Raw genomic sequence first — 27,625 nt, forward strand, 5'->3', positions numbered from 1 at the left:
ATTGGCCAAGAACAAAAAGGAAAATAAGAAAAATTGCACCTGAAGATTCATCCAGGTCTGTTTGTCTCCAAGAATTACTTAGTGCTTAAATACAGCACTTATTACCTATTTGAGAGTGTTCTATTTTTTTGGTAACTTTCCTGCATGTCTCCTTTCCTAAGAAGTGTAAGCTCAGGAGCATAGGATCGTAACTGTCTTGCTCACTGCTGTATCCTCAGTGCCTGAGAACTGTACCTGGCACAAGGAGGCACTCAAATAAGCGTTAGTTGCATTAATGCACAAATTAGTGTGTGAAGTGGGAGTAAACAGAGAAAATGACTGGATTTGGGGTCAGGAAATCTTCGCGAAGATGTCAAGTTCGCTTATTTCAGCTCGGAAGGTTAACTAACTGGAGTTTAAAATCCTGTCCAAGTTTCTCAGCTTTGAATCTCGGGCACCACCTGCTCGCTCACTCAAACTCCACACACACGTTCCCAGCTACAAACCTCTTCAACTCCCCGCTAGGAGGAGTCACACATCCCGACCCAGAAACTCTCCCCACCTCTCCTCAATTTCTCCTTCCCTCCCCTCCCGGCCAGGGTTCCGGCCGACTTGGAGACGCAGAGCCTACTGGGAATAGTAGTCTTCCGGTCCGAGGCTGTCACGTTTTATACATTTCCAGAACTATACTTCCCAGAGAGCCCAGCGGCAGAGGGTGGGTGTATCACCTGACCAGGACTCTGGAGAGGCAATGGCGGCGCCCACGTTGCGCTCATGCTGTTCTGTAAGGCGTTGGGCTTTAACCTTTATTGACGGCGGTTCTCGCCGCGGAAGACGGGCTCCGACTGGGTCCACGTCCAGCGGGAAAAGGGGACGGAGTTCTGTGGCTCAGCAGCCCCTCATTACGACCCAGAAGGAGAGGAAAGGGTATACTATTTCATACCATTACTGCCCACTTCAGTGCGAAGTGGAACTGCGGGGATGGGGGGATGATGGCCGCTACAGCCCAGCTTTCAGTCTAGACCATTTGATGGACGGGTGTTGAGTTATAATTTGCAGCCGTGAAACAAATGAAAGCACAAAACTGGCCCTCTCTCAGCCCTGCGCTCCCAAATAAACCACTGTTTGGGGAATTTGCGAGTGTAAAATCACAGGTGTTTTCTTAAAAACTGCATAGACCGAAGGTTGACTTTCAGTCACCCAACTAACAGCGCCAGCAGTGAGGTCGGTGACACTAGAAGCGGGATCTTATTTAGCTGACATTTAATTTTAGCGCTACTGTGGGCCAGGAGTATTCTAAAGGTGGAAAGGGAACCTTTACTTACAAGCTCTGGATAGGGTTGGCTTAATGCAGTCGTCAGAAGGCACCACCTGTCTTGGAGGCGTTTCATGTTGAACATGTGTATCTAGACCGAGAAGGACGCAGCCAATCCAAGAGATATTTCCTCTGGTTATGTAGAATTTTGCTTATTTGGTAGATAACGTCCTAACAGCTGTGTATACTTCACTTAAGACAAATAGTTTCTTTTTAAATGCAGAAGCATACGGCGTGTGTCTTAATACAAAGCTTATCCTTTGACTGTACGTTGGTATTATTTTTGCTTTTCTGTTGGAGGAACAAAGGGAAAATGTCCAGAAGCATTCAGTTTCTATTCTTTTCATAAATTAGATCGTTTCCTTGTGAATGGAATGGTTTTTTCCTCTCATGTAATGAAATTGCAAAACTACTTTGAGTAGTGTTGGAGTGAATGCAGAATTCCTGATGCGTTCTTTTAATTACTTTGAATTACAGGCTGTGCTTCCAAACTTGAAAAAAAGTAGGAATTAATCTTATCACAGTACTATATAAAACTTCATATGTTTAAATGACTGGAACAAAACTCAGCTTGCATAAACAAAAATCTAGATAATGTAGAAAATTGGAAGAAGAGCAGGATAGGAACAAACAAAATAAGAGGAGAATATGTGTAAACAGGCCATCTGCAGATTGTCCAGGATACGTGGGTTTCTAAGGAATAAGCACACTTGAAGAATTTGGAGAGACCTGTGTGTAGAATATTCATAAAGATGCAACGGAGTAGGAGTGGCCAGATAAGAGAGATTATGGTAGCATTTTACAGCTTCTTACATTTGAGAGCAGTCAAGCATAAACAGGCAAAGGAACCTGAAACTAGATCTCAGAAATTGAAAGTGATTTGGGGGACCAAAAATAAAAAGCCACATCTGATGATTTAATGTTTTCCTTTGCACAAAATTTCCAGAAATAGTATCATTTAGCGGTGATCTATCTGTGTTACTCTGGTCGTTTCACTTGCAAGCCATTGTTATAAAATGAATTCAAAACATGACAATTTCCTTTCCTTTTTTAATATTGAGATGTGAAATTACTTATTTATTATTATTTCTCCATTAGTAGAATTCTGATGTTTATGTGAATTCTAAAATCAAGATCAGATTTCATTTACTAAGTGATTAATTGATAAAGGACAGTTAATTTAGAAAACGCTGTTTTTCACTTAAGGCAGTCAAGCAGTTGCCACCTGGTACCCATTTCTAAATTGCTTTAAAATGCCAGATTCTTCCCTTTCTTTCCCCTCCTTGTTTGTACAGTGAACTCCCCTTATGTCATGTAGTAAGTGAATTTTATTTCACCAGTCTCCTGTGGGTGTTCATTATGATTGATTTTTATTTAGTCACCAATACAATATGACCATTTTTAATGTAAATTTTAATCTGTTAACACAAATAGGAAATTAACGTTTGTGGTTGAGGTTTGTGGAAATTTGTGCATTGTGACAGATCTAACTACTCCTTAAACCATTATATTTTTCCTCTTTAGTGAACACAAATGGCTATCTGTGGTAGGTTTGGAAATTCATGCCCAGATTTCTTCCAACTCTAAACTCTTCTCTGGATCTCAAGTCCGCTTTGCAGCACCTCCAAATTCCTTGGTATCTTTTTTTGATGCATCTCTGCCTGGAACTTTGCCGGTAAGGTTTTTATTTAATCCTTTTGTTAGAAAATAATGATTTCTTTGTTTTACTATCTTGGCACAACTCTTAGAAATATTTGTTTAGGGAATTTTAGGTGAAGTGGGATGGACTAGCTGTTTTCTGAAGACCCATCTCTGTAATTCTATTTCTGAGTCTGAATGTCATCCATTTATTCATACATTCACACACGTTTTGGAATGCCTACCAGACTCTGTTCTGTGAACTGTAACATAAAGATGAGCAACAGTCCTGGCCTTTGAGAGCTGAAAAACCAGATGGGAAGATGTGTCATAAACAAATAGAGCACTGTGTGATTATTCCTGTGAAGGTAATATGCAGAGCTTGGTTTTGGAACCCATAGGTGGAACACCTAATTCTATAAGAGAAGGACTATTGTGAGAAATTGGGATAGAGGTATGGCTGGTTAAGGAAGGGGTGTTGGAAAAGGTGGTGTCTGAGCTATCTAAGAAGCTGTATAGGATTTAGGCAGATAAATGAAGAAGGAGAAAGAGTCTAGTCAAAGCAGCATATATCACATAATACTAGAGTACGTAGTCAACAATGATTGTGGTTACTGAAAATTAAGCCGTCAGTAATGGAGAAAAATGCCAACCACAATATACATTGAGATAAATATTCATTTATCTACTCATATTCATTTAAACCCCAGGAGTGACTGTCTAGTTAGTGTACTTACCAGCAAGATTTTCAGCATATATTTTCATGTAGCTGGGTGGATTTTGAAGAAAAGGATGGGAGGAACAGTGTGAATATTTGGGCTAATAAAAGCTCATGACTGTCTAGGACATACCGTGTCAGCTGGGTGGGAGGTTTCCTGCCATCCTTAGAGGGCATGTGTATGTATGGTAGTGACACGGTGGTAGGGGAGGGATTATCATGGGTGAATTCCATGCTCTGTGCATTTCAATACAAGTGAAAGCTGTTTGAACTGAGCACTGGCAGGCTTTCAGGGGCAGGGATTTTCTTTTCTCAGCATCACTGCCTAGAGGGGAAGATTATGGGCAGTGCCTCCAATGCACCTGCTATGCCCAGGGCTTTGGTTGTATTGAGTCAGTGTCTCTTACTTGTGCTTTGTGTTGTAGAGGACTCCCATCACCGCAAACCATGCCTAGGGTCACTTGATTTGCTCTTGGGTCTCTCTGGAGGGAGACAAGTATAGGGGTGTCTGTCCTTCCCTTTCTTCCTCCCTCCTTCACCTGGCTCAGAGTGTTTAACTGTGCAGATCATTTTTGCTTGAGAAGAGATAATTTTTCAGCTATCAATATATGAGTTCTTTTTTGGGCAGAGACTCAGATACAGTAGGAATAAAGTAATATCTATCCAGACAAGGGAAATGGAAAGCAATTCATCACAGCACTACTCCTTTTTTCCTTCTGCACTCAAAACACTTTTTTCCCCATGTGGTCGTTCATTATCAAGATACTAGACGTATCTTCTGAGTTCTTTCTAGGTTTTTCAGCTGGAAATGTAGTATCCACCAAAGTATTTCTTAAGAGTTCATATTTAGAAACAGACCTATTTGCAGATAGGCATGTTTTTCTATAAATAGGCTCTTCAGCTGTGACTAAATATGGCCAAATATCAGAGATAATTCAGAACAACTAAAACGTCAACCTGCTTTGAAAGACTTCTTATGCACCAAGGAAGAAGGTACTTGCCCTTTGGTACCTAACAAGGTATATCAATAAAGTAGTGAAATGTTTGGGACATTTGAGCACTGAGAGTTTGGCTTACATTAATGAAATGACAGTCATAGGATAGAAATGGAGTTTTACTTGAACTGGGATTTGTTTTTCCTCTTCAGAGCTTGCCACACTCATGGTTTTAGTGGCCTAATGGGTGGTTCTCTTGACAGAGCTAATCTGCCTCTTTTTCAGAAGTGTTTCTATCTTTAAAAGTCTTATTTTATAGTATGTGAGCAAACCAAAACTATGGAATAAAACATTGTCATTCCCATAGCATTTTCAAAATCCTGTGATTTACCTATATATAGATTTTAAGTTACTGAAACATTTAGACCATTATCCTTCTTCTAAGCTCCATAGAGATGATATATTAGTGCTCTGAAATTCTGACTCTGCATTTGGTTGTTTTTGTAGAAAAAATGGTGACCATTTGTCAGATATACTGATACAAAGATAGAAAAAGGCAGCCAAGAGAATACAGGTTATAATGTAAAGTCTTTGTGAACCAAATTTCTTTGCTGTGCTGGCCTGCCAGAGAGAAAATATAATAATGTGTGTCTTTCTCTAGGCATTGGATTCTCTTTCTCTCTCAATTTTGTCTTCATTCAGTCAACTTCATTGGCTTCATACGAACTCTAGTGACAGCTTTGAACAAGGTGAAAGATAGATATAGGTCTTGTTCTCCTGGAGCGTGGACAAGAAAGCAGGCAGTTATGGTACCTTTTAATTAACATGTTGGTAGTTGAAATCCAGGGTGCCCTAGGAGCACTAGGAGGGGCATTCATCACAAATATGTAGAGTACTTCCAAAACTGACCAAATAAAAGTGAATAGAATGCACAAAGACCAGGGGAAAACAGAACATGGCTTGCTCTAGGAACTGAAAGAAGTTCCATGTGTCATGGCATAGAACTTGAGTGTAGCATGGCAAGAGGTGAGGCTGGTTGGGGAGTGTAATCTATACTCTATAAGCCCTGCTGAGGAGTTTATATACCTCTTGCAAAGGGGTGGGAAGATCTAAGGAGAGTACAGAGTCAGAAGCTCCAGGGAAGGGAGGGTTTTAAGGAGGAGGGTGTACAGGGGTGTTGAATGCTATTGGGAAGTCAAGTAAGGTGAGGACTCGGAAGTGGCCATTGAATTTATTGGTGGGGGTATCCTTTGCAAGAACAGGTTCAGTGGAGTGATGGGGGTAGAAGGTAGGTGGCAGTAGATTGAGAAATGTGAGTGTTGCAAAGGGGTGAGAGTGTGGGCAGCTGTGTCAAGAAGTTTGATTGTGAAGGGAGAGAAAATGCAGGAGGCGAAAGGAGGCATAGGCTCAAGGGAAAATATTTTATTAGCCCTGATTTCCTTGATATTAGAAAGATGTAAGAATGTTTGGATGCCGATGAGTTATACTCATTAATGTATCACACTTAGAAATGTGTTAAGAGGGTAGATCTCATGTTAGGTATTCTTACCACAAAGAATAATTTTTTATTTTTTAAATATTGATGAGAAGGAGCCAGTGAAGAAGGGGCAGTGAAGGCAGTCAAAGATGTTTTTAATTAATACAGCCAATTGAACAGACAAGTTTTATTTGGTTTCCCACCCCAAAGAAACCCTACTGACATGATAGTAAAAGAATTTTAAAGTTACAAAAGTTTAAAAAAATTTACAACCTACAAGAGAATAGGAGAGGAGACCAGAGTATGTGACACATGGGAGGTGGAGGAGGGCCTGACAGCACAGCGGAATTATCTGTGACCCAAGAAAGGGACAGAAAGCCTGAGAAAGAATAGAAAGGTGGTGTGCCCTGTGCAGCCTTAGAAAGGTCAGGCTGTGGGATCATCAGATAGTGTGGAAGGCCAGGGGGAGGTGAAAGCCAAAGAATTGATTTGGAATCTGAATGCAGAGCAGTAGACCTAACATCTTCTCCTGGTCCTCTGCAACTGCCCCACCTCCATGAGAATCTATAGTTCTGGGAGAAATTCAGCTAGTGACACGCTTCCCTGGGAACCCTAGGCAGAGCAGAAGGCACTGGTGTCAGAGAGTGTTCACACTCTGGGCCATCCCAGTCATCCTCTGCCCTGTTGGAGGAGCTCGAGTGACCTGGTACAGCCATCTCTCCTCTTCCCTTTTTTTCCTGAAGTAGGAATCTGCAGGAAACTGTGTTTGGAGATTTTATGTCCCTAGAGGGAAGAACTTCAGATATTAACAATTGAGGTGGATGGGCCCGGGTCTCAATAAAAAACGTGCCTAGCCATCTGATTGTTCTAGAATGAAAGCCACCAGTCAACAAGCCCTGGATATTTATATAGAACTTTTAATCATCATTTAAGTACCTTACTTTAAAATATAAATTGACCGAAAATTCCCAGACATTTGAGGAAATTCTCCAACATTATGGACAAAGACAAAATAAAAAGCTAAAAGAAATAAGAGTCAATAGATAATGCACAGAGTAAAGGAATAGTTTAAAAATTAAAAGTGTTTATAAATATCCTCAGAAAGGTAAAGGAACATAGCTGCATCTTTGAACCAAGAACATGATGCTTTTTGAAATTAAACAGTCAGAACAAAAAGCTCTTAGAAACTAAAATTATGATGTTAAAAAAAAATCCAGAAGAGTTCGAAGATAAAATCAAGAAAATCTTTGAGAAAGTATAACACACATACAATGAATTGGATGGTAGGGGAAAAAAATGAGGAAATCAGAGAATCAATCTAGGATGTGCAACATCTTATTAATAGGAGTTCTGAGAGAAGAGAAAATAAAGACAAGAAGAAGCCATTAAATACCACAGATTAATTTCCCAGAACTGAAGGACACAGTCTCCAAATGGGAAGGGACTGCCAGTGACTCAGTGCAAGGAATAAAAATAGTCTCACACGCAGCCACAGCATCGTAATGTTTAGGAACACCAGGGATAGAGATAAGATACTAGAATTTACAAAGGAGAAAAGAAAGGTCACAGGCAAAGGACTGGAAATTAGAAAGGCATCAGACTTCTTAAAAACACTTAAAACTAGAAGAGAATAAAACAGTGCCTTTAAAAAACCTTAGGGAAAAAAGGTTCTAACCTAGAATTCTGTACCCAGCATTATAAATCAAGTGTGACAGTAGAATAATATTTTCAAACCAACAAGTTCTCAAAAAATTGTTCTCCGTTATCATGGGAACCTACTGGGAGTAATGGAGAGGTTCCAGGCTGCCAGCTCTGACACAGGCCCAGAGACCCAGTGGGAGAGGAGGATGGATGATTCTAGAACAGAGAAGTTTCAAGAATAAAAAGGAGGTGGGGCAGGAATAGCAGATGCCTAATTTTTTTTTGCTTGTGTAGAAAAGAGATTTTAGATATAAACTGGAGTCTGAGAATAATAAGCAATAGGCTATAAAAACCAAAGCAAATGATGAAAGACCTGTCAGCTCCAGGAAAAACAAAACATTCAAGAAAGAAAATGTCATCATAGTATACTTGATAGCTCAGCAGAGAAATGTTATTGAAATAATACTAGTAATAATAGAAGCACCAACCACTGATTTAACAAAAACTGTGATACAACTGCGATATTGGGAAATAGAAGAACTAAATTCTTACCTACTGTAATTGGAAGTCATGTTCTAAATTGATTAAGAAAGAAAAAGGTTATATAAGAGTATTTTTAGGAACATTTTTGGCCACAGAGTAGGGAAAGCCTGTCAGGCCCTATGTTGGTTGATTGGTTTTTGTTTTTTGGCTGTTATTATTCCTTGGTTTTTTATTTTTTATTTTTTTAAATAAGGCAATGAGAGAAAGATTTATAACTCTTGAGAAACAGATTATTAGACAACAGGGTTTTTAGCAAAGTTTTAAAATTTCTTTATGTAAGGATAATATAAAGTAATAACCAGATACTACCTTTCCTGGCTTCTCAACCTTTTTGCTGGTGAAGTTTCTTGTCTTTTTTGTTCCTAAAGTCCAATCAATGGCAGACTCCTGCCCTTACCCTGCTCCTGAGAAGAATAGGCTCATCCCCATTGTAGATCAATCATACCCAAGCTCACTCATGTGGTACGAGTCCCTGTGTCCCCTGGGAGTGAAGTGACCTACCTACCTACTGACCTGACTTTTTGGACTTCCATGTTACTCAGCACACCATGGGGTGACATATTTGTTCTTGAATAGAAACATAATAAAGTAGCAAGCATGGGTAAATTCTTATGAAAATAAGATAAAGAATTGCAAAATATAGCCTTGTAACTTATACAGATTATCTCTTTGTACAAGAATGAAATAGGCCAAGTCTTGTGGCTCCATGTTCCAAAAACAAGAACACTATGTCATTGGGACAGTTTATCAAGTCTGCTTTCTCCCCAGATTAAGGAAGGATTGTCACATGGCAAATGGCCAAGAGCCTTGGCCAGCAGGTGATGGATTTTCCAGAGGTTCCCTGGCCCAGCATACTGTTTTAAAAATAGGAAGATAAATACCAGATAAGACAGCTCAATGATCTGAAGGTAGTTGCTGACAGAGAACAGGGCTGTTGGGGGAGGGTGGCAGGAACTGGTGCTTTTCATTGTAAATTATTTCAAAATACATGCCTGTGATATTTTGTTAAACAGTTAAAAGTTAGACTTAAAGGAGTACTCAGATTCCTAGGAAGGCAGGAGGTGTCCCCATAGCACAGGGAGAAAGATAACTGTAACCACAGGGAGGATGTGACCCTCTCTTCATGGGAAAGGCAGTGTTCTAGGCTGGATTAGGGAATGCTGAGGAAGCTCCTATCTGTTTTCCTTTTCTACAAAACACTGTTTCTTACATCTCACTCTCTTTCTGGTGCTGTTTTTCCTGCCTCTCCTCAGTATCTTCTGTACTCTGGGGCTATAGGTGATACAGTCTCTTAGTTTTTCTGTGCGTCTAATCGTTTCTGTTTCTCCCTAGCTCTTGAATGATAGTATAGAATTCGAAGTTCACAGTTATCTCCCCTCAGGACTTTGCAAACATGGATCCATTGTCCTCAGGCATCTGTTACTGCTGATGAGAAGTCTGCGTTCTTTGAAGGTAGTCTGTTTTTTCTGTCATAGCTTTAGCCAGCACATGTCCAGGTGCAGATTTGTTTTTATTTATTTTGCTCAGTACTCAGTGTGATTTTTTTACTTAAAGACTCTGCTCTGGACTGTGGAGGTACCTCAGCGGGGTGTATTCATGGTGGCCTCTGCCTGATCCCATCGGGCTTCATTGAATGAGCAGTTTGTGTTAGTTAGTTGCTCAGCCCCCAACGGTCACATAGCTTGGATAGTGCCAGTATTCAAACGCCACACCCGAGCCAGGTACAGAGCCAGAGGCTCCCATGTCTGAAGACTCCCTTTTCACCCATGTCCTGAGGTGGCTGGTCTCTTCCATATCAACTCCTTCCATTGGTAGCAGATTTTCTGACTGGGCCAGGATTTTATGGTTCCCAGTTCCCTACCCCAGTGTGTTCACAGCCTTGGCCTCTGCCCTTAAGGTGCTTTAAATTGCCAACATCGGGCATCTCTTTAGCCTGGCTAACTAATGATACTAGTAAAATCAAGTAACATTTACCAAGTACTTGCTAGGTTGCAGGCACTGTTCTGGGTGCTTTCTTCACATATATTAACTTATTTTAACATCATAATTCCATGGGGGTATTTCCTATCATTAACCCAATTAAAAAAGTGAGTTGACAAAAATGCATCACAAAGATCATCCATTACAGCCAAGTGGGATTTATTCCAGGAATCAAGGTTAGTAAAAAATTAATGAATCAACCAGTATAAATACCACATTAACAAAAAGAAGGATAAAAACCACATGATCTTCTCAATAGATGCTGAAAAAGCATTTAACAAAATTCAACATCCAGTCGGGATAACAACTTTCAACAAAATGGGTATAGAGGGTACATAGCTCAACATAATGAAGGCCATATATTAGAAACCCACAGCTAGCATCATACTTAATGGCAAAAAGCTGAAAGCTTTTCCTTTAAGATCAAGAACAAGACAAGGATGCCTACACTTATCATTCTTACTCCACATAGTACTGGAGGTCCTAGCCACAGCAGTCAGACAAGACAAAGAGATAAAAGGCATCCAAGTTGGCAAGGAAGAAGTTAAACTGTCACTATTTGCAGATGACATGATATTATACACAAAAAACACTAAAGACTCCACCAAAAAGCTTAGGATAATACTGGATTGAGTATAGAATAACTGGATTCAGCAATGTTGCAGGATACAAATTAATACACAAATTTGTTGCATTCCTATATGCTAACAACAGACTAGCAGAAAGAGAAATCAGGAAAACAATTCCATTTACAATTGCATCAAAAAGAATAAAATACCTAGGCATAAACCTAACCAAGGAGGTGGAAGACCTATACTCTGAAAACTGTAAGATACTCATGAGAGAAATTAAAGAAGACACCAATAAATGAATATCTGTGCTCATGGATAGGAAGAATTAATATTGTCAAAATGGCCATCCTGCCTAAAGCAATTTACAGATTCAGTGCAATCCCTATCAAAATACCAATAGCATTTTTCAGTGAAATTAGAACAAATAGTTCTAAAATTCATATGGAACCACAGAAGACCATGAATAGCCAAAGCAATCCTGAGGAAGAACAGCAAAGCTGGGGGTGTTATGCTCCCTTACTTTGAGCTATACTGCAAAGCTTTTCATGTGCCTCCCGGCCAGTTTGGGAGAATGTATTTGTAAATGATTGATCTTATAAGGTGTTAACAACCATAGTATATAAAGAATTCATATGCCCCCAACACCAAGAGAACAAATAACCTAATTAAAAAGTGGGCAGGGGACCTGAACATTTTTCCAAAGAAGAAATGCGGACGGCCAGGAGGCACATGAAAAGATGCTCCACATAACTAATCATGAGGGAAATGCAAACCACAGTGGGATATCACATCCCACCAATTAGAATGGCCACTATCCAAGACAAGAAATAAAGTGTTGGCAAAGATGTGGAGAAATGGGAATCCTGCTACACTGTTGGTGGGAATATAAATTGGTGCAGCCACTCTGAAATGCAGTGGGGAGCTTCCTTAAACAACTAAAAATAGAAATACCATTCAACCCAGTAATTCCACTTGTAGGGATTTACCTGAAGAAAATGAAATCCCTGATTCGAAAAGATATATGCACCCACGTGTTTATTGTTGCATTATTTATAGTAGCCAAAATATGGAAGCAACCTAAGTGTCCATCGAAAGATGAATGGACAGAGAAGATGTAGTATGGGTACACAATGGAATATTATTCAGCCATAAAAAGAAATTCCACCATTTGCCATAACATGGCTGGATCTAGAGTGTACTATGCTAAGTGAAATAATCCAGGCAGAGAAAGACAAATACCATATGATTTCATTTACTTGTAGAATATGAAAACAACGCAAAACAGAATCAACAAAATAGTAGTCTACTCATAGACACTTAGTCACTAGTGGTTACCATGGGGGAGGGGTTGGAATGGGTAGGTGGGAAGGGGGAGAGGGATAAAGGCCCAAAAATTCTCAAATCATAACATAAGTTAGTCACAGGGATAGTACAGCATGGAGAACAGAGCCAATGAATGATTCTGTAACATCTTCCTATGCTGACAGATAGTAACTGCAGTAGTGGGTTGAGGATTTAATAATATGGTTAACTATTGAAACTGCATTGTATATTTGAAAGCAATAGAAGATTATATATCAACAATACTTCAGTAGAAAAAAAAAGTAAGTGGAGAAGTCAGATCCAGATCCAGTAGTCTGGCTTGCAAGTTCATAACCCTTCTGCCATCCTGACATTTGCAGTTACTTACCCCAGGTGACACATGGCGTTACACTTCCACCACTGCAGTGGGCCCAATTTCCTTTCTTGCTTTTGATCTTGTCTGTGTGTATTTACAAATGTATATGTATATGCAGATGTCTGTGTGTGTAGATAGAATACTTATTTTCATCTCTCACCCCCACCCCCAGCATGTCTGTACACCAGCTCGTCACCACTGAAGCCACTGTCTTGACCAGTTGTTAAAACCCCGCCCCCCTTCTGATTAGTGACCCTTCTGCATGTTTCTTAGGACCACAGGCATTTTGTCTTCTTATTTTAACTTTAATTTTACAATTACATGAAATCCCATCATAAATCTCCAGACTGAAAAGGCCATTTTGCCCATTTTCCTACTTAGAGGCAGGATTACAGCTAAACTAAGGACAGCATTCTTTGTTTTTATTAGCGGGGATTCGGCCTCACTCATTACTTTGACCTAATAAAACATCTTACTCTGGTACAGAATCTTCCATAATACACTAAATAATTATTTTCCTACAGAATTATAGAAAGAATCTTAGGTTATTTGCTTAGAGTTAGCTATTTCCTATTTATCTATGCCATTCTAATTTTCCTACTTGTAATAAGATGTGAAATGGAAGGAAAAATAGAAAAGAAAATATGTTTGATAAAATGTCATGGGATTTACGAGTCCATTTGTTTCATAATTTGCAAATGTTTCCAATAGTTGTGAGATTTCAGGAAGGCATGAAATTTGTGTGAAATCTATGCACGTGCAAACCTCCTTTCATGTGCATATACCCGCATGCACACACAGACAGTCACTCTCTTATTTGAAATGCTGGTCCCTTCCTGGTGTCAGTCCCTATGCAGGAGAAAGCAAAGAGAACGTTGTAGCCTCTGCTGATGCCAGCTGGTAGGTTGCTCAGCTGTGGCCGGTAGATAACTACTTGTGATAATCAGGCTGTGCCATAATTAGATTAATTAGAAACTAGGGACTCTGCTCTTATTTTGCTTATTTGAAAGCTCTTATCTGCACATACATGGGAACTCCTTAGTAACTATGAGGGTCTCTTATTTCCAGAACTGAGGAAAGAGCTGTAAAAGCTGGTTTCTTACATGTATGCAAGAATATTCTCCTTTCCTAAGGATCAGGCTGTTTTAAAAGGTGTCAGGGTTTTTCCATATCAAAGATGTTTGGAATTGGCCCTGGCAACTATGGAATGAAAACCAGAACTGGAACATTGTTAGCCACATTTTACAAAACTCTTTTTATTCACAAGAGTATATACTACTATTAACAAGAAGAAGGGGAATGAAGAAAGGAAACATCTTTGAATAAATCAGATGTGATGCATGCTAACAAACAGTGCTGATACCATGCTTTATGCTGGGGAGTCATTCTTGAACATGGATGCAGATTGCACTGTAAGGGATCCTGCCCCTTAAAGAAATGACAATGTACCTGCTTTTGTAAAAGTACTTTGGGATTTATTTTTAAACTTTCTTTTAACAGATTTATTTAAAGCTTGGTGATTCTGCAATATTCTAGATCTCTGAACATAGCAGATCCTGGTAATAATTTTTCTTTTGAAGGACCTAATAAATTTAGAAATATTTGACTAGTTCTAGAAAGCATTAGGCCAAAATGCTTTCCTGTTCTTTAATTCTAAATATAATTATAAAAGTTGTTTTTAACTCAAAACTTCTAAACGAAATAGGAATTCAAGAAAACAGCATTAGGGAAAAGTATTTAAATGCACACAGTTATAATCAGATTTATATTTGTCCACTCATACTTAGATAATATTTAGTTATTTGATTAAGAAGACAAAGTGTGACAGTTTTTTATTAAAATTTTTTTCCATTTCAGTGATTTGCTTTCCTGTAATCTATAGAACTTATAATTACATTGTGTTTTCAGACTTTATTCTTGCTGGTCACTTCTGAGTGACTTTCATAGTTTCCCTTCATTCCTGTATAAAGTGGGGTATTCCAGGGATGAGGTGTTTGGCCCATGATCCTTGCCCTTGTAAAAGAGATACGTGTGAGCTCATGTACACAAATGTGGAAAGAGTTTAGCCCTTAAACTCTTTGGTGGTTCAGACGTGCCTTATGATGTCATTAACTGGATGCCCCCCATGAACTCAGATGACCCAGGACAGTGATGGGCTTTCAGGTTCCCTGGGCAGCATGAACTCACCTCCCCTCCTGCGGGAAGCATTTGACCTCTTCCCTGCCGTGGATCTTTTCCCAACTTTCAGTGGATTCTCGAAAGCCTCCCTGTTCACAAAATTTTCCCCTCTCTGCCAGTCTTCCCAGCAGTATTCGCCATATAAAATCTAACTGTATGAATAGTAATGCTTCTACTTTGTATCAATATACATTTGTTTCATACAGTTAATTGACTTTATTTTTATGTATGATGTTCATAAGGATTTCTATGTTTGATTATAAGGTTCTAAAAAGCGGTTCAAGGATCTTTTTTGAGCCAGTGGACAGTACCTTGCACAGAACACATATATAACAACCTTAATGAATATTTCTCTATATAACTGTATACACTTACTTTCACAGATATGAGGGGTCCATATGAGAGAATTTTCCAGGCATCTAGAAAAGCCTTTTGATAATTTTTAACCTCTATGGGAATCTGTCTAAATGCATTTTATCCTTTCCTACTGTTAAATAAGGTATACTGAACATAAGCTAACCTTTTCTTGATACTCAAGGTTATCAGCAACATCAGTTATTGCTTAGTGTTATAATGGTTCCTTCAAGGGCTATTGAGGTGTGTAAAGCTATCTGATCCTACAGTAAATGGCTAAAAATAGCCATTGTTTGTCAGTTTCATATCATATTATAGTCTTTTTCCTTGTAATTACAGTAATCTACCCCTCACCTCCTTTTGCAAGCTACTGTTGGTATATTTGACTTAAGGAATCCCTTGTTGCTCATTTTTGTCAGGGCTTTATTAGTGGGAATCTTGTGTCTGGGTTGAGAGTGATTCTCTCCAGAGCTTTTGCTAGATGCTTCAAGTCTAAGCCAGAGCCTGTTTTCATGTTCATCTCTTCACTTGGGGGTTCCTGAACCACAGAGTTAGTAAATTTGAACCCCATTCCTGCCTGAGAGTGGACTTGAGGCAGTCATTTCATAACCTACAATCTGGCCAGAGTACAGTTTGAAACATAGTAGGGAAGAGAGGGGGGCTGCAGCCGAGGCTGTGTGTGGGCCACTCAGAGACTCAGAATGAGGCAGGAAAGGCATCTTTCTACCCATCTCTGGCTTCCTATCCTCTGCCACCAAGATATCCCTCCCTAGTGATTGCAGTCTTCTCTGTTGTTGTCTGTGTATTACAGTTCTTCACACCAATTGAGGCTGAGATCCATATATATCCCAGTGCATCTTATCCGTCCTCCTGTCAGCAGACACAGATCACGTGACTGGGCCCTTTCCAAATTCCCCCAGTTATGTGAGGGGAATTACTTCTCACCCATTGCCTTTAAAGGTTATCATTTTCCCAAAAGTTCACCCTTAATGACTCAGTCCCTTCCCTGTGTGTGGAAATGATGAAGCCGCCTTGTCCTCTCAAGGGAAGCAAAAGCACTAGGACAGAACCCAGAAGAGCAGCCAGCTGTGGGGGGAGACCCCAAGAGGAAGCTGGGGCTCTGCTCTCCCCTCCCCTCTGGCCTCACAGAACCAGAGGGCAGCGTCGGGCCTCCCTGGTGGCTCTCCTGGCCCTACTGGGCTCCTCTCTGCGCTGGCCATGGTCCTCCATGGTCACGTGCCCCTCTGCTAGCAAGAAACAGCTCCAGGCAGCACACGCATCTCCCCGAAGATTCATTCCTAAGCAGACAACCTTCAGAACTGTGTTTGGAAAGGGCTTTTCTCCCATTTCCACATCCCTTTATACTGGTTTATTTTCCTCTCACAATCTGCACTTTGGGTGAGAAATTGAGCACAGTAGCAACGAGCCCTTGTTAAGAGGAGACAGCTCTATACTAAGGACTCAGCTGGTTAAAATGAGGTGAGCACACAACTGCACTAAAAGTCTGTATGACCAAAAAATTGAGGTAGGAATGTATAGAAAATAAAATATGAACACCTTACCAAAGAAGCCCAGGAGTATAAAAGCTTAGGGGTCTTTTGTTGATAAAAGTATGTAGTAGTTAAAAAAATTACCTAACAGTGTTCTATGACACTATTTTTGTCTCTGACATTCAGGCACCTCATACAGGCTTTGTTATGGTGATTTATACTAGAAGCCTGTCATAAAAATGCAGCCTGAAATGTGCAGCTGGGTACCATACATTTTTCTTCCATGGACAGCTCAGAACTTAAAAAACTGCAGAGCCCAGTAGAAGCTCTCCCCTCACAGGAAATGCATGCCCAGCCACGGCAGCTGGCCCTCTCGGGTTTCTTCTGCTTTATGGAATCATTGGTGATGCTGTGCAGGCTTCTAGATTGCTTTTATGAGTATTAGAAAAGAGTTTCCAGGAAGATACGATGTGGTTTTAGGGGGTCAGTAAAAATAATACCTCCTTCTCCTCTTGAGTTTGAACTGAGAAGTCAGCATAGAATCAGACAGATGGAGATTAACAGCTTTATTTCTGGTTATAGCTTGATTGAAAAATGAAACTGCCTGTATAGCCAAATAGCTTTGAGTACTTTCTGCCTAAGTTGAACTAGTTTCCAAAACGATAGACCTTCCACAAACAGAGGCAGAGCCTGCCTCTGAGAAAGCTTATTACGTGGCCAACATGGACCAGAATATTTTGTCTCTGGGCATGCTGATCAGAAAGAGCCCTTATAGATTTGTTCTGATAATTTGTACTAGAGGCCTATAATAAAGATGCTCAGTCGTAAGGGGCCAACCCACATGTGCTTGGTTCCTTTTCCCAAAGTCACTCCTCTTTTGGGGACAAAAGAGTGTAGAGTAGAGAGCAAAATCAGCCACAAGGAAACATGGAAGCAGAAAAATGGAGGATGCCTTATTCTGCCCCTGGAAGCAGGAGCCAGTTTTATTGTGTCTGCATTGTGTCTGGACGTAGACATGAGCTACTCTTTTTGGGTGGGTTCTGTGGAATTCTTTCTCCACAGCACAAAAATATGCATTTGTCGTGTGAGGCTGTTGGGATGGGCCTTTCTTACTTGGTGTTTTTTTAAATGTATTTTCGGCTTCACATTTAATAGTGGTGGGGAGGGGGATAGTTGGCTATTCTCTACTCTGCAGCATCTTGGGGATTTTTTTCCCTTAGCTCTTTAAAAAATCTTAGCAAAGCTGCGAAGTCATTTTGCCATTAGCATTCCAGAGATGACAAGCATAGGCCTGGTGATGTTGTCATAGTCAGTGTAGGCAGGCTCGGCTCCTCTGAAGAGCATTCTGTTGCTCATGGCAGAGGGTTCCTGCTAGTGAGCCTTTGTGTTGCCCAGCCTGCCACCACTGGTTGCATCTTTATAGTAAGGCCTACCTCTGGAGTAGAGAGAACTGAGGGAGTCAAAAACCATCAGTGTTCTCAGGAGCCTTGAAAGTATTCTATTTCAAATTTTGATGCATGAATCTCCTTTCACAAGTTTAAAAGCAAGGAGTAGAATCAATCAAGGGTCTTTGTCATGCTCTGCAGCTTTCTTAAGAGATGCAGACAGGCAGTAATATGTGATTGTCAGTAGTGTCTTGAATTTTCCATGATGTTTGCCAACTCATAGGCCACGCCAGTGAGCAAGGTCAGGGGCTACAATCCCAATTGATAGGAGAAGAAATTGAAGGCCTTACTGACTTTGTCCAAGGACACAGAGAGGTCAGGAGCCCAATTAAAAATAGAAGCGAGGATCTCTTGGCTCCGATTCTTAGCATTAAGCACCTGACTTCATTCCCTTCTGCAACATTTGCTAATTGTTTCCAACAAACCATAACAGGGAATTTTTCCTTTACAGCTGGTTGTAAACATTTAAGATGCCTACAGTCACTCATAACCTTTGTTTACTTATCACAGCCACCTAGCTGTCTTACTTACCTTATTTCTCATTCTCTTCCACTTTTACATCTATGAGAAGTTAATATCTCAAGTGTCATGTAAATGTTGCTTGGTAGTATTGTGATACTCGTATTCTTAACTTTGCATCATTAAAATATAGATACTTTAATTTCACAGTGGCCAGTAGGGTTGGGTAGATGGTGGGGATGGTAAACACTTGTGCAACCCTCACCTGTAATAACTTAAAATGGCACATATCATAACAGCGTGGATTTAATTCATACAAAGTTCTCAGTCATAGATGTCTTTCAGAGAAATACAAATTGAAAAATTACATGGACATTTACAGAGGCAACAGAATGGAAGCATCAGCAGAAAATAAGATACATATACAACTTTGGGGGAAGCTAAAAATATTTTCTACTAGAAAGTACATAATTGGGGAAAATTATTTTCCTGCCAGGATAAGTCTTCCTTTCAGATTCTTGATTACATATATATGTTGTCTATATGCAAGATTTATATATTTATACATAGCACAGAATTCCCTGTTAACAGATTTTTTACATGTTCCTACAGGGTTGCACCATACTTCATTACCTACATAAGGGTGTTAAGATGTCCCATCACTTAATTACAGCATAGAAAAGTTTTAGATAGATACAGTATCTAGAATGTTTTCTACAACTGATTGTCAGCAACAGTGAATGGAAGTTTCTGTTGCACATGTATGGTGTATAAGTTACCATCAGTTTAAATAGTTCCTGCCTACTCTAGTCTTTCTCTCCCCATTAAAGGCTTGCAGCATCCTCTGGTAGGAGAATTACCTCTTGTAGGAGAATTGTCTACTCCTGTCTCCTACCCAAATACTTTTTATTTTGAAAAATAAAATGAGCATCCATCCTGTACCTAGATTGTCCTTTTCCCTTTGGATGAGCCCGTGAGAGTAAGTTTGCAGACATCAAGGTACTTCACTCCTAAATATTTCAGCATGTGTCTCCTGAGAACAGAAACATTCTCTTATATGATCACTGTATAATTATCACGCTCAATAAAACTAACGTTGACCCCATACTATTATATGAGACATAGTTTATATCAAGCTCCCACAGTTGTCTCAGTATTAAACCTTTATTTTTTTCTCCCCAATCCAGTATCCAATCAAAGATCACACATTGTATTTGTTGTCATGTCTCTTTAGTCTAATTTTCTTCCCCTTTCCTTGTTCTTTTCCTTTATATTTTTCAAAAGTTCAGGCCAGTTCTTCTGTTATCTTCTCTTGAAGCAAACACAAATAGGGTGTTTTGCCTTATAAAAGTTTAGCGTTTTTCTTTTTCTTTTACCTTTTAACTTCCATGATTTCATCACTTGCCATGAAGCCCCTAATGAAATGCTGTATTCCTAGTAGGTGCACAAAATTTAAGAGAGGTTTTTCTTCCTAAAATTTCTTGTCCTTATAGACTCTTCCAAAGGCTCACTCCTCAGAATATGCCTGAGACTAAACACAGCAGGTACGCATGTCAGTAGGAATTTGCTTTTGATATTCACAGGCCTTGTTCCACCAAACTTCTTGTCCATAGCAACAGTGAATACCTAGCTAGCATTTCTTATAGTTCAGTTGGTTTAAGCCAGTTGTTTCATTTCTTGGCAATAGTCAAATCTTTCAACTTACCAATAATCTTTTATGTAAAGATGAAAGGAGATCTCATTCTGGATCATTAGAGCTTTTCAATCATGAAATTACTGTTTCTCATCACTATCACTGATTACTCTTAAGGTTTCAGTAGTATGAAATAGTTTGTCATTCCATTGAATCTTTCCAGTATAGAGTCTGATATTAGAGTAAATCTTAGGATAGGTTAGAGAAGACTTGGCAGTTTCAGTATGAGAAGAGTTTAAAATGAATGGATCTCTGTTTTAGCCTTTTTAATGTTAACGTATTTTTCTCAAAAGTTATAAACAAGAGAACTACAAATATTCCAGAGTTAAAGTAGGGGGGCATCTTTTTCCATTAAAGATCCTGGCCCCTTCCCAAAGTTTTATTCAAAAAAGATGATTGTTTTAAAAACTTGATTTGCTTATCTACTTCATGCCTTCATATATTTCGTCTCCTCAGACTGTTTGAATTTCAGAAGTAGCTACTATATCAGGAGACAGGAAATCATAGATGTGTGGTGAGCAACAATGAGATGTGGGTGAAGATTGGCTCAGTTAACAGGCTTATAGCCATTCAACTTGTTAGAAAGTAGTTTCTTTCATTTAAGAATGGCAGCTTTTTCCTGCCACAGGTAAGCATGCAGTGTTAACCAGGAAAATCTTGCTTTACCATGAAATGGAGAAAATAAAGTAATATAAACTTCCTGAGATATTGAGAAAATGATCTGTATTCCACTGAGGATAACACATTAATTATCACGAAAAGTGATGGTTATCATTGAAGTGGGAAATACTATGTTGACATAGTACATAATTTCAGCATCTGTGGTGCCTTACTTTGGATTGTAATTCCAGACTAATAGATCTGTCTAACTGTTTAGACCTTTTCCTGTTACTTGCCTCCTAAAAAAGCTTGCATATGAAAGATGTGGTTGAGTTGCATTTAATTACACATCCATTCTGAAACTAGCATTTACTAAATGTCAATCCTGTGTAATTTTATTTAATTCATAGAACAACCGAAAAATAACTATTCTCCCTCTAACAGACGAGAGAACTGAGGCTGAGAGAAGCTAGTTAATTCGTGTAAGGCCACACAGTAATAGTAGAGATGAAATTTAGACTCAGGTCTTTGTGACTCAATTTTTCCCCAGTCTATCAATTGGTAGAAGTCTTCTCAGAGACGAGGTTAATTGCCAGTAAGGAATGCCAAATTAGTAGCCATTGGAAATGTTGAGACAAAGAAGAATAGAGACCAATTAACCTGCATGCCTAATCTTGGTTTTTACTGGCTGCCAGCTACTCTCAAACCATCCTGAGTAACTTGGCTAACTAGCCAAGTATGAGACTTCACAAACGAGCACTATAGTAGCTGGGCTGTTGGCCATCAGTCTCATAGTGAAGTCTAGGCAAACCAGACTATGTCAGGTGAGAACACTGGTTACCTAGGCTAGAGGCAGGCCTGGAGCTGTCAAGTCAAGGGCTTTTCCTTCTTTTTCCTGCAAACCCAGAGGTGATTATCATATCTTAGTATTGCACCAGTCCATGGAAAAGCAAGAAAGATTGTTCCAGTGCCAAAAGCCAAACTGGTCTAGGCTGTCTGGGTCTAGGTCATCTGGTGGTGACCGTGGACACTGGTCCTAGCCTCCTGACCTTGCCAAGTGGCAAGGAGGAGAATGGAGTCCCGGCTGAGGAGAACAGGCCTCTGACACTTTGGACCAAGGCAGTATCCTTGCCCTTGATCCTCATGGGTCATGGGGAGTGGAATTGGTTCCAGAGAATAGAGAGGAGGAGCCTTGGAGCTGCAGGACACCTAAAACTGCCAAACCACCCCCTTCGTCTTTTGAACAAGAATTGTTTCCTATGAAATGGATTGTTGATTTTTTACCTTTTATGAAAGAAGGATTTAAACAAAAGAAAATGAAGCATTCACTTTGTCCTTTTCCCTAGGCAATGCCCATGTTTAGGTATAAAGATCCTATATTTATATGGGTATATCTATATAAATATTTAGTATCTGAGTAAAGTTAGTAACTTTGGATGATAAAATTCCACTTTAAAAAATATTATCTTAACTGGCCAGTTTTAGCAAGCTTAATTTTCATAGCTCAAGAGTATTTATTTTGGGTGATGAGAGAAGCTCAATGATGAGAAGGAATATAGGGGTGAGGCAGTAGAGTAACAGTTTTCTCTATCATAGTGAAAATTTATCTGTGTGGCAACTTTTGCTTTGAATACAAATCTGAGGGAGTTCATGCTTTGAGACAGATTTATGGTTAGCAGTAAGATAAAGGCCTGTTTTACTGCCTTATCTTTACTTAATTAATCTTAATTACATTCTCTTCATAAAGCATTTACCATGCTATATCTTAATCATCAGACTTGTCATATATAGCATTCATGTCACAAAATAATTGTCATTTGGGCATTTTGTAAAATATCACCTTACAGTCTTTGTTTTAATGCTCTAGAGGAGTTGACAACTGGATTTTCAGTGAATCTGCTTGTCTTGTCATGTTGCCCCAATTTCTTAAGGAGGTACTGATACCTGTTGCACCAGCTTTGGGGAGCTTTACATTCTGGGCTCACCAGCTGAGAGTAAGGTAGGAAGGAGAGAGAATTGGTGTGGCTTACAGACTATTTTGAAAGACATGGTTTTATTCCTTTGAAGTACATCACAGACTGTTTCTTAGTATAGGTCTCAGAGACTGACTTTAGTGAGTAGATTCATTTATAATTAGTAGAATTTCACATAAATGTGTTAAAATCCTACGGAGTATTTTATTGACTTAGAAGGTTATCTAATCATCTTTATTCAGTTAATTTGCTTAGCAAACCCTTTCCCAACAGTTAATGTAGACTGAGAGTTCATTCCAACTCAAGTTGAGTTAGCACAAATGCTCCTTATAAATTAGTAGCATTTGATATTTTTTGGTTCCCAGTATGTGAAAAAAAGAGTCCACGAAGTTCCAATTTTACGTTATTTGGACAGACTTGAGAGAAGCATCATTTTCTCAGTTAGCTATTTATCAAAAGAAAAGGTCACAGAAGTGAATATAAAAATGTGTGTTTCCCTGCATGCCCTCACATCACCTCACCATTCCCCTGCTCGGCCGCTGGTCACATCAGGGTTGCTCTCGCGGGTTCCGAGTGCCCCCAGCCCACTGGTCTCCAGCTGGTAGGACAACCGGAGGCTCTCATGAAAGGCTGGAGGTGGGAGGAAAGAAGGAACAGGGTATTTCTCCTTCCCTCTCCTCTGGCAACATCCCTGGTAGTGGCTAGGTCTTGTCTGTGGCTCCAGCTACTGGCGACAGGTCTGCCACGTTTGCAGCACCCTGTGGGTGCCCCACCCCATGGCTCCAGGAACCCTGCGTCTCCCAGCCCATCCCTCCAGCCCAGGGCTGGGGGTGGCTTCCTGCTGTGGAGAACCTGGTAGCCTCACTGATAGCTCAGCTCTGCTGTCATCTGTGTAATGTAAAGTCTCTGCATTAAATTTTCTCTATTTAACATACAAAGAGTGTTTTTTTTCCCTGACACACATATTTTATAGAACAATTTTGCATCTATTCCATAGCTTATAGTCTTTGGATGTCGATAAAGGGAATGTTAAATTATTCATTACCTCAGTTAATGTTTAATCAGCTTGGTGTGCTGCATTTAGGTAATGGGGCAAGGAAGAATAAGATAAAATGACTCGACTGCCCTCAGGGAGCTCAGTCTGGTTGATGAGACAGTGCTTCACAGAGCACGTGGGAGCTGAGGAGGAGGAGTACTGAGCCTGGGGTGGTGGGACATCTGAGTCTTGCCAGGTGCTCACTCGGTTCTTGCTCAAGTGGATCAAGAACTAGAGTGTAACCAGCTGAAGCAGCAGTTTGTACAAAAGTGTGTGACACGCACAGCTGCATGAGAGTCTGTGGCTTAGAGGTAATGGAGGAAGAGGAATCTGGAAAGGTCATCAGGGGTGAAAAACAAAGGACATCAGAGACTCCACTAAGCACTTAATCCTTTCAGTGATGAGCAGCAAAGAAGAGAAATCATATGAGCAGATTTATCCTTTAGAAAGATCATTCTGAAACGGGTATGGAGGAGAAATTAGAGAGGCCGAGAACCTATCTGGGTGGTTGCTGGTGCAGAAGTCCCTCGTGGTTGGAGAGGCCAGGGTTTGAACAGAGGCCTGAATTAAACTAGAGCATTTGGGAAGAGAGGAAAAAATCCAGATATACTAAGAAAGAATATGTAGAACTTGGTGATTTCTTTTTTTTTTATGTGTCGGGAGTTGTCATTAAATGGTGGTCTGTTGTATGTGGAGGTCAGGACGTGCTTGTTTGGTTAGGCCTAAATAAGCCTTAACACTAGAAGGCTGTTTCCCAAATTGGAGTCACAATGTGTCTCATATATGTTTTGGGGCTATTTATGCTGCATTATACTCTGGTGTATTTTAGGTTCTGTAACTCAGTGGTGGTGGGATGTGTTCCCAACCTGGGACAAATAAACCTTTGAAGCTGAAGTCATTCAAAGGGAAAAATAAAGTGGGAGAAACCCATTTATTGCTTATAAGAAGTCCTCTACTTCCATTGACCTGTGTTTCTCCCATCCCCGCTGTAAAGGCCTCCAAAAAACCTCTCCCGTCCTGGCAGGCACTGGCCTCTTCCCCTGCCCCTTGTAAGCTCCTACTGATAATGGAGATGGACTAAGGCTAGGTGAGAGATTCTGAAAATTTTGCAGTGTTACTCACAGGTTCCAAACAAGTTACGATTGCAGCACTATTTATGTTTTACAAACAAGCTAAACAAGTGATTCTTTTGAAAAACAGTTCACCAATTCCCCCACTTATCTACCCAACATCCTTCTCCTGGCCATGACCTGCCCAGTCTCTGCCAGTCATATCGTATAGCTGCAGTTCCGTCCAGGTCACCCAGGTGATGGGCACTTGCAAGCCCAAATCAGAGCTCTCAGCAGCTGCTCCCTACTTACCTGAAGTAGGACAGAGAGAGTGACACACTTGAAGAAACATGACTGTGGGCAACTTCAGAGGAGGCATGCTTAACGGTTTGGGGTCTGTGGTTTTATAGGACCTTTTTGGGTAAGGGTCATCATAAGGCATGATGTATACAGGTGATTTATAATTCCTTTGAAGTTTTGTTTTAAGAATAGGGTTACTTAGGTGACTGTTAGCCTGGATCTCAGCATTCTTTGTCTGCATAGGTTTATTTACACCTTTGAGGTCTGTCTCCTGCCCTGGTTACAAAGTTGCTTGATTAAGGGGCTGGAAGAAGAGGAAAAAAATAGCCTATAGGTTAAGCTAAAGAATAAGCTGGGCTCTTTTTGGAGGCTTAAGTAGATTTCACAATGGGGTATTGTAATGGTACAATGAAGACATGGGCTGCGCCTGGGCACTTTCCTTTTTCTGGGGAATATCCCCGTCCTTTGGAACTTCAACTGATTAACTCATTAACTATGTGAGTCCTTTTTGGCTTTCTGGTTTTATCTTTGAGTCTCTTTTGGTGGGTTTTACTGCTCTATTCTGTCTTTCTGCCTAAGAAAACTTCCCCTTCTAATGGAGAAAACCTATAGGTCCACTCATTATCAAACCCTCCAAATGCCAGAGACCGTGTATGGGGTGTTTAACAATGTTAAAAGAACATGGTGCTTGCCCTCTAAGAGCTCAGCATCTGATAACAAACCTGTGGAGATAGAACCTGGTGAGAGGAAAATGTGAGAAACAATATCTGCCTTCAATTATGTACATTAGGATTTGGATGATATGCTGCTCTGGGGTAATGGCTAGGTGGTAGTCATCTTTTTGTTTTTCTTTTTAATTTTTAATTAAGGTATTATTGATATACACTCTTCCGAAGGTTTCACTTGAAAAAACAATGTGGTTATTACATTTACCCATATTATCAAGTCCCCACCCATACCCCATTGCAGTCACTGTCCATCAGTACAGTAAGATGCCACAGATTCAGTTTGCCTTCTCTGTGCTACACTGTCTTCCCTGTGATCCCCCACACCATGTGTACTAAACATAATACCCCTCAATCCCCTTCTCCCTCCCTCCCCACCCACCCCCCACACCCCTCCCCTTTGATAACCACTAATTCCTTCTTGGAGTCTGTGAGTCTGCTGCTATTTTGTTCCTTCAGTTTTGCTTCGTTGTTATACTTAGGTAGTAGTCATCTTGATGGCAAACACTAGCACACTTTATTCTTTGAAGATTTAAACCACAGTATAGCCATTGCACATGTGGGTTCTAGGTGTCTGACTTTCTGGCCCTGCCACTTATTTTATCTGTCACCTTGGCCAAATTACTTCATCTCTGTGATTCCCTTCATTTCATTATCTCTGCAATGAGGATCCTAATAGTATCTGCCCTAGGATTGCTGAGAAGATTAAATGCAAATGTATATGATGGGCACAACACAGTTCCTGAGATATTAAAGTGCCCAGTAAATACATACTGTTGATCATTCCTGAAGCCAGAGTAAAGTCTCGTAAGGCTCAGTTGAGAAAGGTGTGAATTCAAGGACTGTTGCTTTCCTTCCACATGAGTGGCTAACCCTGAGATCCTGTGGAGTCACTTTAAGTTAGTTGCAAATTTCTGGAACATGCTTTCTTCAGGACAGATTAGTCTTCTGAGTTTTCAAGTTCATTCATCACATCATATATGATGGGTTGGGTTGTTGCTTCAGGGCACTTATAGAAACAAGTTTGAAGGCCAGCAGGTGTCATGTAATGCCTTAGAGGAGATTTGGGCATCACTGCCTCTCTGAAACCATTTGTTAGAGCAGTCACTTCCCTCCTCATTTGAGTTCAATGCACATTAATTGAGCACAACTGTTTTTCAGTTCTGTGTTAGGCTCCAGGATGAACAGACATTTCCCATCCTCATGAAACTTAGTCTAATGGAAATACATGTAAACAGATTGAATCCACTGTCATACAAGCACAAATGGAAATGTGTGGAAGGTCAGAGAGGAACATAGGAAGAATAGCAAGGAATGTTTCACAGATTTGGTGACATCAGTAGATTTTTTAGTAGAATAAGAGTAGATAGAGTCAGCAGATCAGCATGTTTCTACAGGAGAACTGGGCCATATGTGTGTGCTGCAGGAGACTTGATAGGAGATGAAACTGGAAGATGTAGGCAGGAATTGATCACGTAAGAGCTCGGCCTTTATCATTGGAGATTGGAAGCCGTAGAGTGATTTTAGGCAACAGAATGCTATAAGATGCACGTTTTAGCAGGATTGTCGTAGTCTGGAAGATGAACGTGAAAATGTTGTTGGAGAGGCCGTCAGGTTCATGCCCACTGCAGATTCATTGAGGCCAGTGAGAGTCTTACTTACTTTGTGTCCCTAAAGCCTAGTGTTTATAGATGCTTAAGACATTTTTCAGAATAAAGACAGACCAAGTTTAATTTTCCATTTCTGCATCCTATCCTTAGAACATGCTGACCTGGACCTCCATCTGTCATAAGCAGCTTGACAAAGATCATAGTAAATTCCTTTTCCTTGGCATCCTTTCAGCTGGC

At 40.1% G+C, this 27,625-nt stretch overlaps 1 protein-coding gene across 11 annotated transcripts in view; it reads left to right on the forward strand.

The window, feature by feature from the left end:
- The first annotated feature begins 692 nt into the window (after positions 1 to 692).
- The window catches only part of GATB (glutamyl-tRNA amidotransferase subunit B), a 122,342-nt gene continuing 95,409 nt past the window's right edge, over positions 693 to 27,625 (forward strand). For 7 of the 11 annotated variants that reach the window (XR_012129615.1, XR_001855324.3, XR_001855177.3 and 4 more), the window contains exons 1-2: positions 694 to 906; positions 2,819 to 2,969. Coding sequence is in view for 6 of the 11 variants with exons in the window: in XM_073232586.1 (XP_073088687.1) it covers positions 731 to 906; positions 2,819 to 2,969 (327 nt within the window). In the remaining 5 variants the exon portion in view is untranslated. Of the gene's footprint in view, positions 907 to 2,818; positions 2,970 to 27,625 lie in introns of all 11 variants that reach the window. The other 4 variants (XM_036998593.2, XM_036998586.2, XM_073232585.1 and 1 more) reach the window with 2 other exon arrangements.

This window comes from Manis javanica, chromosome 3, assembly GCF_040802235.1.
Source record: "Manis javanica isolate MJ-LG chromosome 3, MJ_LKY, whole genome shotgun sequence".
Taxonomy (NCBI): domain Eukaryota; kingdom Metazoa; phylum Chordata; class Mammalia; order Pholidota; family Manidae; genus Manis; species Manis javanica.